This window comes from Enhydra lutris, unplaced genomic scaffold (genome assembly GCF_002288905.1).
Source record: "Enhydra lutris kenyoni isolate GAN:26980312 unplaced genomic scaffold, ASM228890v2 scaffoldscaffold13, whole genome shotgun sequence".
In the NCBI taxonomy this organism is placed as follows: domain Eukaryota; kingdom Metazoa; phylum Chordata; class Mammalia; order Carnivora; family Mustelidae; genus Enhydra; species Enhydra lutris.
This window is the reverse complement of record NW_019154097.1, coordinates 33,256,520-33,270,564: the sequence shown is the minus strand read 5'-3', so window position 1 is coordinate 33,270,564 and position 14,045 is coordinate 33,256,520. Positions and strand designations below refer to the sequence as shown.

The following is a 14,045-nucleotide window of genomic DNA, read 5'->3' as shown; positions in this document are numbered from 1 at the left end:
TGGCCCAGAGCTCATTAGGGGCGGGTGGGGGTCGCCAGTCCCGGAGGTCTGTAAGCCCCTAGCGGGGCACAGATGGGTTTGGAAGAGACAGTCCCCTTCCTTAAGCCCAGTGTTTTGGCTGCATCTGGGCTGTTCAGGGCCTTGGGGTGCCAGCAGGCTCTTCCCCAGAATGCTCTGGAGCAGCTGTGGGAAGGAGGGGCTCTCCCCTCCCTGCCATGGGCTGAAGGAGCGGGGCTCTCTGAGGCAGCCCCAGCCCATGTCCGGCTCCTGACCTGTGGCCCCCACTCCAATCTCCAGACACCTGGACATCTCCCGAGACCGCCTCTCCAGCTACTACAAGTTCAAGCTGACTCGCAAGGTGCTGAGCCTCTTTGTGCAAAAGCTGGGGAACCTGATGTCCCTGGACATCTCTGGCCACATGATCCTGGAAAACTGCAGCATCTCCAAGATGGACGAGGAGGCGGGGCAGACTAGGTGGGGACCCACCCGTGGTGGTTGCCAGCAGGGTGTCATTCAACAAGCATTTACCAAGCCAGGGCCTGTGCTGGGTGCCAGAGATAAAGAACCGAACCAGGCCCTGCCCTGTTGAGTCTGTTCGAGCTAGTGGGGACAAAGGAGTCCTTATCAGGACAGTGGTAGGGGAGGCGCAGGACTGTAGGACTGCCCTGAGGATCAAGAAGAAGGAGGAATGGCATCCAGGTTATCCTGAAAGCTCCTGAGTTTGCCAGAGGAAAGGTGTTCCAGCCGAGGGAACAGCATACAGCAAAGGCTGGAAGGTGTAAGCTTGAGGGGTGAGCAGAGAATTAGGACGCTCAGCCTGGCTAGCGACGGTGGTGGCGGTAGGATGGCCAGCAGCGTCTCCCTTGCTTTAGGTATCCCAGCACATAGGTTGCTTCCTGGCCTGGTTGGTTGAGAGACTGAGATCGGATTCAAACCGATCCAACTGTAATTGACTATGGGCCCTGGCCCCAGCTGTGCATTCACGGGGCTAGGTTGATGGGCATGTCCCTTGATGATCGTTAGGACTTTACACAAGGGTGACAAGTCCTCACTAGAAGGGCACATAGTATTTTCCAAAGATGGGTGCAACAGTAACTCCCATCCCCCATGTTATACAGTGTGACCTTGCTACCTCTCCGTCAGGAGGTGGCGGTCTGTGTCCCAAAAGATGAGGCAGGAAGGCCTAGAAGAGGGCCCCAAGTAAATGCCTAGCCAACCCCAGGGAGAGCCCCTCCTGAACCCAGGACAGCCCCAGTCCACAGGCCACTGACCCCAGCACCCTCTGTTCCCAGCATTGAGCCTTCCAAGAGCAGCATCATGCCTTTCCGGGCCCTGAAGAGGCCACTGCAGTTCCTCGGGCTCTTTGAGACCTCCCTGTGCCGCCTCACACACATTCCTGCCTACAAAGTGAGAGAGGGAGTTGGGGAGGGGAGGAATAGGGGGCCCTGGGACAAGGGAAGGGGTCAGCTGGGGGCCCCACGGTGTCTGCCCTGGGAGTAGAGATGACCCTGGGGTCTGGGGATCCCACCGCTTGGCCTCTTCCGGGTGCTTCTGAGCATGTTCCGTTCCCAGGTAAGTGGTGACAAAAATGAGGAGCAGGTGCTGAATGCCATAGAGGCCTACACGGAGCACAGGCCTGAGATCACCTCGAGGGCCATCAACCTGCTTTTTGACATCGCACGCATCGAGCGCTGCAACCAGCTGCTTCGGGCCTTGAAGGTCAGCCTCAACCCCGGGGGGCCTCAGCCTCCTGCCCATCCCCAGCTGGCAGGCGCTGGACTCGGTTGAGGCGTGTCCCTCCTCTCCACCTCCTCCTCACCCCCAGGCCCCCAGCAGCATTACCCCCGAGCCCTAGGCCTAGCTTGTCCCAGCACTGACCTTACCACAGACCTGTGGCCCCATCTAGCTTCTGCCCCCCAACCCGTACTTCTGCTCTCGGGGAACAGGATCAGGGTAAGCTGAGCCCCAGAGCAACTGTCCCAGCCCCCTGGCAGAGCCCTAGGCCTGGCCTGGCACGGCGTGAACAGGACTGGCCAACCCAGGCCCACCCTGTCTTCCCACAGCTGGTCATCACAGCCCTCAAGTGCCACAAGTATGACAAGAACATCCAGGTCACGGGCAGCGCTGCGCTCTTCTACCTGACCAATTCTGAGTACCGCTCCGAGCAGAGCGTCAAGCTGCGCCGGCAGGTCATCCAGGTGGTGCTGAATGGCATGGAATCCTACCAGGAGGTGACGGTGAGCCCCCTACCCGTGCCAGCCCTGCATGCTCAGGCCCAGCCCCTCCTCTCCCTGCGCACCCTGTGTGCCAGCCTTACTGCCCTGGGCCCTCGGGGGGCCAAGCCTGTTTGCACCCTTTTCTGCCTGGCTCTGATCTGCAGCCCCCTCCACCCCTGCTGCAGTCACCTCCCCCCTTACCCGTGGCATCCCTCCCAGACTCTAGGACCTGGCATTCAGGACCCTGTAACCTGGCCCCACTTGACGAGTCCTTCCCCCATGGCCACTCCCCCCCGCCCAGGGACCCTGGTTTCCTGTCTCTGGGCCTCTGCTCATGCGGACTCCTCGGCCCTTCCGCCCAGTAACACTCTGCGGGCAGGGGATTGTTTTCCAATAGCTGCTTTTATTGTAAAGTTACAAAAATTTTGACCTTAGAAAAACTGTAATTAGAGACAGTAAGAAAAAAAAAAAACCACTCGTAATCCCTCCACACAGAGAGCCACTGTTGGTGTTGGACACCTGTTGTTTTAGATTTCGCCTGTGCATGTTTATTTAGTAGATGGGTTCATTCCGCACTTGCTGTTTGCATGATGTGGATTTTTATTACAACAGTGTCTTATGAGTGTGAACATCTCTCAGATCAACAAACATTTCTACAACAGAACTTCTAAAATAATGTCTCTTTTCTAATTACAAAAGTAAGACATCTAATGCTTAGAAAACAAACAGATTCAAGCACCATTGACCCTTGAACCACATGGGTTTCAACTCAGATGCAGAATTCTTCTCTAAAGATTTTATATGTGTATGTATTTATTTATTTAGGAACCCAATGCAGGGCTTGATCCCATGACTCTGTGATCATGACTTGAGCTGAAATCAAGAGTCAGTTGCTCAACTGACTGAGCCAACCAGGTGCTCCTTTTAAAAAAACAAAGATTTTTTTTTTTTTTTTTTTGAAAGAGAGAGAGCAAGTAGGAGTGGGGGGAGGGGCAGAGGGAAAGAGTGAGAGAATCTTAGGCAGGCTCCACGCCCAGCACCGAGCCCAGCACGGGGCTCGATCTCACGACACTGAGATCATGACTTAAGCCAAAATCAAGAGTTGGACGCTTAACGGACTGAGCACCCCCAGACGCCCCTGGATCAGATTTTATTTGACAAATACAGATTACACCGTCAGTGTATTTTCTCCTCCTAATGATTTCCTTACACTGTCTTTGCTCTAGCTTTATCGCAAGACTACGATATGTAACACATATCATGTGCAAAATGTGTTAGTTGACTTATAGACGTTATCAGGAAGGGTTCCTTCCAGTCAAAGGTAGGCTCTTCGTGGTGAAGTTCTGGGAGGAGTCAGAAGTTACAGGTGGCTTTTCAGCTGCTTGGCAGTAGGTAGGGAGGAGATTGGAGCCCCTAACCTTCAGGCTGTCTAATGGTCGACCGTGATACAGAAATGTGTCAGGGCGCCTGAGTGGCTCACTCGGTTAAGCATCTGCTTTGGGCTCAGGTCATGATCCCAGGGTCCTGGGATCGAGCCCCACCTTGGGCTACCTGCTCAGCCCGAGTCTGCCTCTCCTCTCCCCCTGCCTGCTGTTCTCCCTGCTTATGGTTTTCTGCTCTTTCAAATAAATAAATAAAATCTTTTTAAAAAAAATCTTAAAGAAAAAAAAAGAAAAGAAAGAGAAAATGTGTTAACTACAAAATGAGTTGTCAGCCTAATGCTCAGTGTCCTTATCCAGGGGAAGCCACTGGGGCGCCAGCCGTGTGCTGTAGCTGGGACACAGTGGCCAGGCCCTTTCCCCACAGAGTAGCAGGCCAGGCTGCCCCAGGTGGCAGTCATGGAGTTGGCCCCCCGTGGTCAAACATTTAGGTGACTTTCTTCTTGTTTGCTATTTCAAAGAAGGCTTTCCTGACTCTACTCAATTGATAATCCTTAAAATACGTGACTAAAATTGCCATTGCCGGGGCCATGAATGGGTAGGTGTATTTTTAAAGCATTTGGGACATAGTCTCGAATTATCCTCCAGAAAGGCTATGGTAGAGACACAGTTCCTGCAGGGGTGAGAAGGCATGCTTTCCCTGCCTGCCAAATCCAGACTTTAGAGCAACCTTTTTCTACCTTGAGATTGATTTTATCATCAGGTAAAAGGGGTGTGTTTTTTTGTTTGTTTTTTGGTTTGGGTTTTTTTTTTTTTTTTTTTTTTTACAAAATTGCTAGTTGAAGACTCCCAAACAAATTCATAAACTCTATCAAAGAAATGGAAATTAAAATGGTGAGGTACCACATTTTATCTCAAGAGACCGAGGATCCCCAACATTGACAGAGGTCAGGGGAGATTACTTTTGCATACTTCTCCCTGCTGAGGTAGGAATTGTACCATCTTTTTGGAGGCCAACTGGCCGAATTTGCCAAAACTGTAAATGCGTTGATCTTTGGGCCCATGTATTCCATGATTCAAATGTTTTTTAGAGGAAAAAGATCACATCTTTTCTTTTTAATTAAAAATAAGTTAGAGGAGGGGCGCCTGGGTGGCTCAGTCATTGAGCGCCTGCCTTCGGCTCAGGTCATGATCCCAGCGTCCTGGGATTGAGGCCTGAATCGGGCTCCCTGCTCCGCAGGAAGCCTGCTTTTCCCTCTCCCACGCTCCCTGCTTCTGTTTTCTCTCTCGCCGTGTCTCTGTCAAAAAAATAAATAAAATTTTAAAAATAAGTAAATAAAAATAAATTAGAGGAAACTAGAACGTTTTAGCTATAGGGACCTGGAAAAGTAACATACCCCCACAATCGGATATTCTGGCAAATCTGCGCGTTCCTAATGTGGAAAGATGTCCACTGCATGTTGATAAGTGAAAGGTTTTAGAGCAGTGTGTATAATATCTTTTTTTGCCTCACCTCTCCCCCAAATATATATTTGTATTTGCATGTTAGAAAAATCTAGAAGGACATGCACCAAACTTTTAACAGTGATTACTTTTGGGGAATAAAGTGAGAGACTTTAACTTTTCTCTCAAATACTACTATTTGAACTTTTTACGGTGAGTAAGCATTGTTTCTTGTAATTTGAAATAAATTTTTTCTCAGATTAAAAAGTGTATGTGTATTTGAGGGGGGAAAAAAGAGCTAACTAAGAGTGATACACCCTCTAAATTACATAATTACTGAAGTACAGTGATCTGCCAAAATCTGAGAAAGGATGGAAGGAAATTAAATTACAGGCAAATGCTCCAAGAATACTTTAAAAAAAAAAAAAAAAAAGCCCACAGACAACGAAAAAAGAAATTGAAGCTCTCGAGCAGCGTGAGGCCTCCCGCTCTGCCCATTGGGACTGTAGACCCTGCAGCCACTTCGGCAGACGGTCTGGTGTCACCTGGTCAAGTTGAAGACATGCATGCTGCGTGTGACCCAGAAGCCACTGTGCATGGACGCCAGGATGGAGGCATGAGACATCGTTTGAAGTTACCACACGCTGAAGCCCCCTCGGGTGTCCACCAACGGTGGGATGGGCCAATAAATTCAAGGACCGTGATACAGTGAACAAATGAATGCTTTTCAGCTGCTCATGATGACATAGTTGCTCTTACAAACCTGTGGTAAACAAGAGTAAGCAAGATGCTGGAGAACCTTCTGTGGGGACTCGCAAGGACGGTGGTTCTCTCTATGGGGAGAGGGACTGAGGGCCAGGAAGGGACCTGCGGGGCTTTCCGGGTGCTGCCAGTGTTCTATTTCCTGACCCAGGTGGGGGGTTCCATGGTTGCCAAAAAAGGTTTTTTTGCTTCATAAATGCTCGTAAAACCATAAATTTGTGTTTTATGCCCTCTTCTGTGTGAAGATTATATTTCACTTTTTTTTTTTTAATGTTAAAAAAAAAAAAAAAAAGCCTTGGAGTCTCCTCTTCCAGAAAGCCTTCCTGGACCACCACAGCTCCAGATGATCTCACGCCTCTAGGGCGCCCCTGGAGTCCAGCTCCCGAGTCTAACCAACCCTGACTGTGTTCCCCTTGTCTCCCATCCCACCCAGGTCCAGCGGAACTGCTGTCTGACCCTCTGTAACTTCAGCATCCCTGAGGAGCTGGAGTTCCAGTACCGCCGAGTTAATGAGCTCCTGCTCAGCATCCTCAACCCCACGAGGCAGGACGAGTCAATCCAGCGCATCGCCGTGCACCTGTGCAACGCCCTGGTCTGCCAAGTGGACAACGACCACAAGGAGGCCGTGGGCAAGATGGGCTTCGTTGTGGTGCGTGCCCTCAGGCTGCCCCTTCTCCAGAGCCCCCTGCCCCATGACGGATTTAGGCTAGACCAGAGGAAAAATCTTCTCACCATGAATGCAGCTTACGTCCCCGTAGATTTGCTCCGCTCAGAACACTCTGGCATCCTCTCCCGGCCGCTGCAGCCACGCATTTGGTCCCACTGTTCAAGCCCCTCCTGGCTCCTCAGACCAGGTCCCCTATTAGGTCTTTCTCACTGGGGTTAAATAAGTGTCTGAGGGACTGTTTGTTTAATGTCGGCCTCCCCACTGGGTTGTGAGTTCTGCAGGGAAAGACACTATGCTTGTTCCTTCTTCCATCATGACCTCCCCAGCACTTTCTAGAGTGGGGCCTGGCACAAGGTGGCAGGGAAGAGTGAGGAAGGAGCGTCTGGTCTCCTCCTCTTTCGCGCTGGATGGAGAGGCTGGAGCCCACAGAGGGGAGGGCCAGGCCCAGCGCTACACAGGGAGCCAGGCCCGAGCTGGACCAGTCCCCAGGCCTCCCGAGGCTAGGGACCACGTCTGTGGGTTGCAGGCCCCCCGGACCAGATAGGTACATTCGGTCTTGTCAGGATGCATTAGCCAGGAGTGGAAGGGCTGGCTCCCCTCTCTCCGTCTTGGTCTTGGGGGACACAGTACCTCTTGAGCCCTGCCCCCCTGCAAGTTCTCTTCTCTGCCCACAGACCATGCTGAAGCTGATTCAGAAGAAGCTGCTGGACAAGATAGTAAGTTGAGCCTTCATGAAGCTCCTCCACCCCTCCCCTCCCTCAAGAGGGGCTGGTTTGTCCCTGGAGGATACCCATGTTTTGTGAGGGGGTGCCCTCACGGGTGCCAGGAGCCTGCGGGCCCTCCAGACCAGCTGTGCTGAGGCATCCTCTCCCTTCAGTGCGACCAGGTGATGGAGTTCTCCTGGAGCGCCCTGTGGAACATCACGGACGAGACTCCCGACAACTGCGAGATGTTCCTCAACTTCAATGGCATGAAGCTCTTTCTGGACTGCCTGAAGGTACTGCCCGTCTCCAGTGGCAGAGCCTCCTTGACCACTCACATGGCCACTCTTCTGCCCCAGGTGTCCCGCCCCCCAGATCCGTCAGCAGCTCCTCCCCCCGTGGTTCCCACAGAAGGGCAGTGGGGGCCAACTCACAGGCCCACCCCTGTCTCAGAGCCCTGGTCCGAGGGAAAGCCCAGTCCCATCCTTCTTCCCAGCGATTCTCCGGCTGCCCACAGTCTGGTCGGGGTTCCCTGGGATGTCAGCTGGATAGGATTCTGTCCAGTAGGATGGTCTTTTATTTTATTTTATTTTATTTTATTTTATTTTATTTTAAGATTTTATTTATTTATTTGACAGACAGAGATCACAAGTAGGCAGAGAGGCAGGCAGAGAGAGAGAGGAGGGGAAGCAGGCTCCCTGCTGAGCAGAGAGCCCCGATGTGGGGCTCCCCCAGGACTCTGGGATCATGACCTGAGCTGAAGGCAGAGGCTTTAACCCACTGAGCCACCCAGACGCCCCTAGGATGGTCTTTTAAAAGTCATCCTTGGGGCACCTGGCTGGCTGTCGGGAGAGCATTTATATGACGGACTCTTGATCTCAGGGTTGTGAGTTCAAGCTCCACGTTGGGCATAGAGCTTTCTTTAAATAAATAAATAAATAAATAAAGGTAGCAATTATAAGAAATAGATAAAACTCATCCTTCATTTTCTTGCTCTAGTTTCTACGAAGTTTCCCTTCAATTCATATTTGAGCTTTTGGCAAATAGAACCGTGTTTATCCTCTTTGGAGTTTTATAGGTCAGATCTCCACTCAGCCTTTGATTTGGTAGCAAGGGGCCCCTACCCTTTTTAATCCCATATGGTACGTACCCCACACTGTACTCGGTGCAGGAGAAGGTGTGAGGACAGCATGTTGCTCCCCCTCTTTGTCTAGGTGCAATGGCCAGATACCCATAAAGTTTCTAGGTTAGCGGTACCAGACACTTACTAAAAACATACCAGCCACTAATTAAGTACTAATTGACATGGCCCCAATGGCTCTCATTTTGCCAGGAATTCCCAGAGAAGCAGGAACTGCATCGGAACATGCTAGGACTCTTGGGGAATGTGGCTGAGGTGAAGGAGCTGCGGCCACAGCTAATGACTTCCCAGTTCATCAGTGTCTTCAGGTTGGTATTTCTTCCCTTTCCCTTTTTGCCTTGGCTGCCAGGATGCTCAGGGCTGTAGTCTGTGTTCAGTTGCAGCAACCACTCTCTGCCTAGATCTCTGTTAGAAATGTCACCTTCCGTCTACAAGGGGTTTCCCTCAAGCCGCCATAAATGGTCCTCTTGTCGCTGTGTCTTCAGCAACCTCAGATCTTTAGAATAATCGCTGGGTATGGATAATAAGTCAGCAACACCTCTGGCATCCAGTTTGTAAGCTGGGGCCCAGCAGCTGGTGTCTGAAGAGGGACTTGGAGGGAGTTTTCTCTCCCCTTGGCAGCAACCTGCTGGAGAGCAAGGCTGATGGGATCGAAGTTTCGTACAATGCCTGCGGCGTCCTCTCCCATATCATGTTCGATGGGCCTGAGGCTTGGGGCATCTGTGAGCCCCAGCGGGAGGAGGTAGAGGAGCGCATGTGGGCCGCCATCCAGAGCTGGGACATCAACTCTCGGAGAAACATCAATTACAGGTGCGGAGCGGCGCTGGGAGGGAGGGGTGCTCGAGAGGGGTCCGAGGGGGATGCTTGTTCCCAGCAAGGCCTTTCCTCTCATCCCCTGTCACTCTCCCTGAGGGACAGTCCCCACACAGCACACACCTCACCCGGAAGGCTGGCTGTACCTTTCCTGCACATACACACCCGTGTGTACCCGAAGCCGTTTACAAGCATTTGAGACGGTTTATCTGTGGGAGGAGAAAAGAAGAGGAAAATACCAGTATGCACCAGGGAACCAAACAGAAACCATTCTTTTTTTAAGATTTTATTTATTTATATGACAGAGACACAGTGAGAGAGGGAACACTGTCAGGGGGAGTGGGGGAGGGAGAAGCAGGCTTCCTGCCAAGCAGGAAACTGGACACTGAGCTCGATCCCAAGACCCTGGGATCATGACCTGAGCTGAAGGCAGGCGCTTAACGACTGAACCACCCAGGCGGGACTCCCACAAAAACCATTCTTGAGCTCACTCCACCAAAGAACCTCTCTGCTCACAGTCTGGCGCCTCCCCTCCCAGGAGTTACCCTCTGCACCGACTTCATTCTTGGCAGTGCAGTGGGCGTCACGTCTTCCTGTCTTGTGGCTGGATTTGCAACCACAAGGTATAGGTCTCCCTCCTCATGTCGTGACTGGGTCACTTTCTGGGTGTGGATGGACCATCTTGTACTGATTGACCCTGACCTCGAAAACCCATACTGGGGGACGCCTGGGTGGCTCAGTCAGTTAGGCGTCTGCCTTTGGCTCAGGTCATGATCCCAGGGTCCTAGGATCGAGTCCCGCATTGGGCTCCTTGCTCAGCAGGGAGCCTGCTTCTCCCTCTCCCTGCCGCTCCCCATGCTTGTGCACGCTCCTTCTCCAACAAGTGAATAAAATCTTAAAAAAAAAAAAAAAAAAAAGGAAAAGAAATCCCATATTGGGAGGAGCAGGCTTGTGCTTATGGCTTTGTCTGTGCTCTGGTGACTGCTGTTCCCAAGGAGACATGAGGTGGAAGCACTGGCCCAGGGGGTTTGCACGTACATTTTTCAGGCTCTGGGACCATGACTCCAGATGGCCTGTAGAAGGCCACTATAAGAAGTATGGTGTCATTTCTGTTTCTCAGGGTACTTCTCCCTGCCTCCCCAAGACTGGCTCTCTCCTCCTCGCCGAGGTCCCCTGTTTCTTCTCCACCTGATCTGTTTCCCTCCTGCCACCCTTGCATGGCCCTGCCCTTGACCTCTCTCCCTTCGTGGAGCCTGAAGGGCCTGATGCCTCCGCCTTCACCTCCGCTGCAGCCTACTAGCCTGCTCGTGGGCTGTGTGTAGGGCGCTCCAGGCAGGAGAGCTCTCCAGCAGGCAGGAGGCACTCCCCCAACCCCTGGCCGCAGAAGTGACCCTGACCTCTCTCTCTACAGGTCATTTGAGCCAATTCTTCGCCTCCTTCCCCAGGGCATCTCCCCTGTCAGCCAGCACTGGGCCACCTGGGCCCTGTACAACCTCGTGTCTGTCTACCGTGAGTATCCACTTGCCCTTTGTTCAGAAACGGGGCTGCTCACTGGGCTTCAAGCACGCTTGTCCCCGGGGAGCTTGTAACTGGGGTGCAGAGTCTGTACTCGAGAGCACAGCCCTCCACTTTCCAGCATCTGTGGGCCGCCCGGCATAATGGCCGGCCCTGCCTCATCACCAGAAACGAGTCTGGCAGGCCCGATGGGCCATCCAGAGTTCCCAGATAGCCTGCTTAATGCTTCCTGCTTCCCCAGAAGTGAAGAGTCAAAAATCTCCGTGCCTTCTGTGGGATAGAGTAAGACCAAACAAAGAACTAAGTGCCACCAAGGAAACAGACTCCCACAGGAACGGGAGAGAACTTTAAAACAATTCTAACTTAATTCCTCGGAGAGTGGCCCATCTGCTGGGTGGCTTTGTGGGGAGGAGACCTTGATGACAGACGAGGTTTGACCCTCGATCTCTTTCTTACTGGTTATGTGACCTCATGCAGGTTATTTAACCTCTCTGGGCCTCAGTTTCCTCCCCTGTAGAATGGGGACAGTGATAATGCCTACCTCATAAGATTGATGTGAAAAGAGAACCAGCACGAAGTGCCCAGGCCAGTGTCTGGATCCTGTTAACTAGCTCAGTGCTGTTAACTAGCAGAGTGGATCGGAGTGCGGGCTCTGGGGGCAGACATCTGGCTTTGAGCCCCGGCTCTCTCACTTGCTGTGGCTGTGTTATTTGGGGCAGGTTTCTCAACCTATCTGTGCCTCAATTGTCTCTTCTTTAAAATGGGATAAAAATAGGATTGCTGTGAAGTAAGGCATGAAAAATGCTTGGAACAGTGCTTGGCCCATACCAGCTCTTGGATAAGGCTCAGCCTTTTTCATTACTACTTGAGGTTGGTCTTACTAAAGTGTAGCCCCTGACCTTGGAGAGGCAGTATAGCCCAGAGGGAAGAGCCCTGAGCTGGGACTCCCTCGAACAAACTTCCAGAGTGACTTTGGATGAATTGTTTCCTCCCTCTGAACCTCGGTTCTTTTCATCTGTAAAATGCAGAGCATAAAAGTGACTCTGACTACACAGAGCTGCTTGGAGGGGGCGGGGGTAGGGGTTGGAGAGGCTCCACTCAAGTGCCCGTGTTCTCCATGGAGCCTAAAGCCCTAGGATCCTAAGCGCTAGAATATTCTTTATTGCCATGGACTGTGAACCACCCAATCATAGGAAGGAATACTGTTTCCAGCCTGGCTGGCCACCAGCATCAGCTGGTAGTTTACTGTTAAAAATACAAATAAATACAGGTTCCTGGGTCTGTTGACTCAGAATACCCAAGGGCTGGGCTTAGGAATCTTTATTTCTATAAAATCTCTGAAAAAAGAAGCCACTGGTTTGGGTGTTATTTCCCATGGGGTGAGCTGTGGAAAGAATCATGGCCGCGTCCCAAAGTAGCCTTCTCCAAGGACTCACCCCTTGCTCCCCGGGTCGGCTGGCTCCCCGGTGCAGCAGCGCCTGCCCCCAGGCCTGCGTCCCTACTCCCCCCACCCCTCAGAGAGGGTGGCCCTCACAGCAAGGGTGGGTTCTGGGCCACAGGCTGCTGGAAGTCTGAGCTGATCTGCTGTCTGCCCCTCCCCGCAGCCGACAAATACTGCCCCCTGCTGATCAAAGAAGGGGGGCTGCCCCTGCTGAGGGACATGATCAAGATGGCCACCGCCCGGCAGGAGACAAAGGAAATGGCCCGGTAAGAGATGGGCAGTGTTTCTGCTTGCAGCCTCGGTGTGGGGGAGCGGGGGACGGTGTCAGGGCCCTCCCTGAGTGTCATTTTGGCCAAAGTGTGGCCAGAAACTAGGTTGTCCAGCCTGCACAGAGCATCACTGCCCTCCTCTGTAAGCTTCATCTCTTACTCCCAACAAATTCCATCCTCTCCTCCCTGGCCCTTAGCAAGTCAGGTCAGAATTCATCATTTTTGGCCGAAGACCTTCCAACAAGAGAGGACACCACATGGTAAAGAATATTTGAGAGAACTGGCCGGCAAGTGCAGATAGGTTTGCACAAGTGAAGGTGTGAAGGCCATGCACATGGTAGAGCCGCCAGTCTCTTTGATCGTCTGCCACAGTCCCTTTGAACATCTCTGTGAGACCTGAGACGCGCATCTGAGCCGCCGGCCCGTGTGAGGCAGGTGTGAGCGACACTAAGAGGGAGCTGAGAAGTCGCTCCGCCTATCGCGCCCCTGTCCCACTCTGGGCACCCCTTATTTCCTAAGAGGCAGTAGGCTCCTCTTTAGCACATGGAGGCTGCAGTGAGTACCACCCCCTGCTCCTTACCAACCCAAAGGCGTAGTGTTGAACAGGAAGGCCATCTAAGGTCCCAGGTGACACATGACTGCAGTGGGCCGGCGGTTCTCAAGGGTCAGTCCAGAGGGGGCACGAGACCGGGGCTCTGAGCACCAGTGGCAGTTCCTGAGACCGCAGCACTGGCCCTGGCTGCTGGAGAGTGTGAGGGGCCCTCGTGCTGGCACGGCTGCCCTGGCCCCACGCGGACCGCCGTGGGCTCAGGCTCTCTGGGGGAATCTGGCATGCAGGCAATTTGGGGACCACGAGTATGCCGCCCCAGTAGGCAGGGAGAAAGTGAAGAAGGCAGGTGGTGCTCAAGAAAGGAGCAGAGAGAGTTGGGAAGGTGAGGTGCAAGCCAGTTCAGGGTAGCCCCTAACCAGAGAGGCCCTGGGGCTGAGAGGTAGGGAAGCGGAGGGGCCTAGGGAGGAAGGAGGGGCCCAGGGGGCTGATCGTATTGGTGTGCGCAGGTGCCATTTCCTGGGCACTCCGCACGTGCCAGCCCCCCGCCCCCCACCCCCAACACACCTCCTCGCTCACATCAGCGGCACTGCTGACACTGGCTGCTAAATCCAGTGGCCTCCCCTGCCGGGAGGAGCCAACCTCACCTGACCCAAGGCTGCCCTCTGATGCTCTCTCCCGTGGTCTCCAGCAAGGTGATTGGGCACTGCAGTAACTTTAAAGAGGAGAACATGGACACATCCAGATAGAGGCCTCCGCCCCCACGGCCGCCACTGCTCTGGACCACAAGGCCGGGAGGAAGCTCTCAAGCAGCCCAGCGGGCGGACCGCCTCCGGGTAGCCTCCTGCTGGATGAAGGGACACGGGGACTTTTGCACAACCGACGCTTTTCCTTAACATTAGTGAGATATATATATATTATATATATATATATATATATATTATTTTTTTTGGTTAGGAAGTGTGAAGTTTTGTGTGTATGATTTCTGTACAAAAACAAAAGAACACTCCTTGAGTCCCCGCAGCTTCCTCGGCCGCTCTCAAGCCCCAACTCCAAGCCTTCATCGCTGCCACTCACTCCCACCCCCTAAGACTCAATGCCTCAAACGTCGTGAGAGTCCGGTCCTTTCCCAATGACCTCAGACCCTGGCC

The 14,045-nt window shown here is 52.9% G+C and overlaps 1 protein-coding gene across 2 annotated transcripts in view; it reads left to right on the top strand.

Moving 5' to 3' along the window:
* The window catches only part of LOC111146324 (zyg-11 related cell cycle regulator), a 28,860-nt gene extending 15,059 nt beyond the window's left edge, over positions 1 to 13,801 (top strand). Inside the window, exons 5-16 of one of the 2 annotated variants that reach the window (XM_022501836.1) lie at positions 298 to 474; positions 1,293 to 1,407; positions 1,573 to 1,719; positions 2,064 to 2,231; positions 6,234 to 6,449; positions 7,142 to 7,183; positions 7,345 to 7,464; positions 8,502 to 8,617; positions 8,931 to 9,119; positions 10,534 to 10,631; positions 12,242 to 12,344; positions 13,586 to 13,801. In XM_022501836.1, the coding sequence (XP_022357544.1) occupies positions 298 to 474; positions 1,293 to 1,407; positions 1,573 to 1,719; positions 2,064 to 2,231; positions 6,234 to 6,449; positions 7,142 to 7,183; positions 7,345 to 7,464; positions 8,502 to 8,617; positions 8,931 to 9,119; positions 10,534 to 10,631; positions 12,242 to 12,344; positions 13,586 to 13,643 (1,549 nt within the window). In that variant the 3' untranslated portion in view covers positions 13,644 to 13,801. Of the gene's footprint in view, positions 1 to 297; positions 475 to 1,292; positions 1,408 to 1,572; positions 1,720 to 2,063; positions 2,238 to 6,233; positions 6,450 to 7,141; positions 7,184 to 7,344; positions 7,465 to 8,501; positions 8,618 to 8,930; positions 9,120 to 10,533; positions 10,632 to 12,241; positions 12,345 to 13,585 lie in introns of both variants that reach the window. The other variant, XM_022501835.1, reaches the window with a different exon arrangement.
* The last annotated feature ends 244 nt before the right edge of the window (positions 13,802 to 14,045 follow it).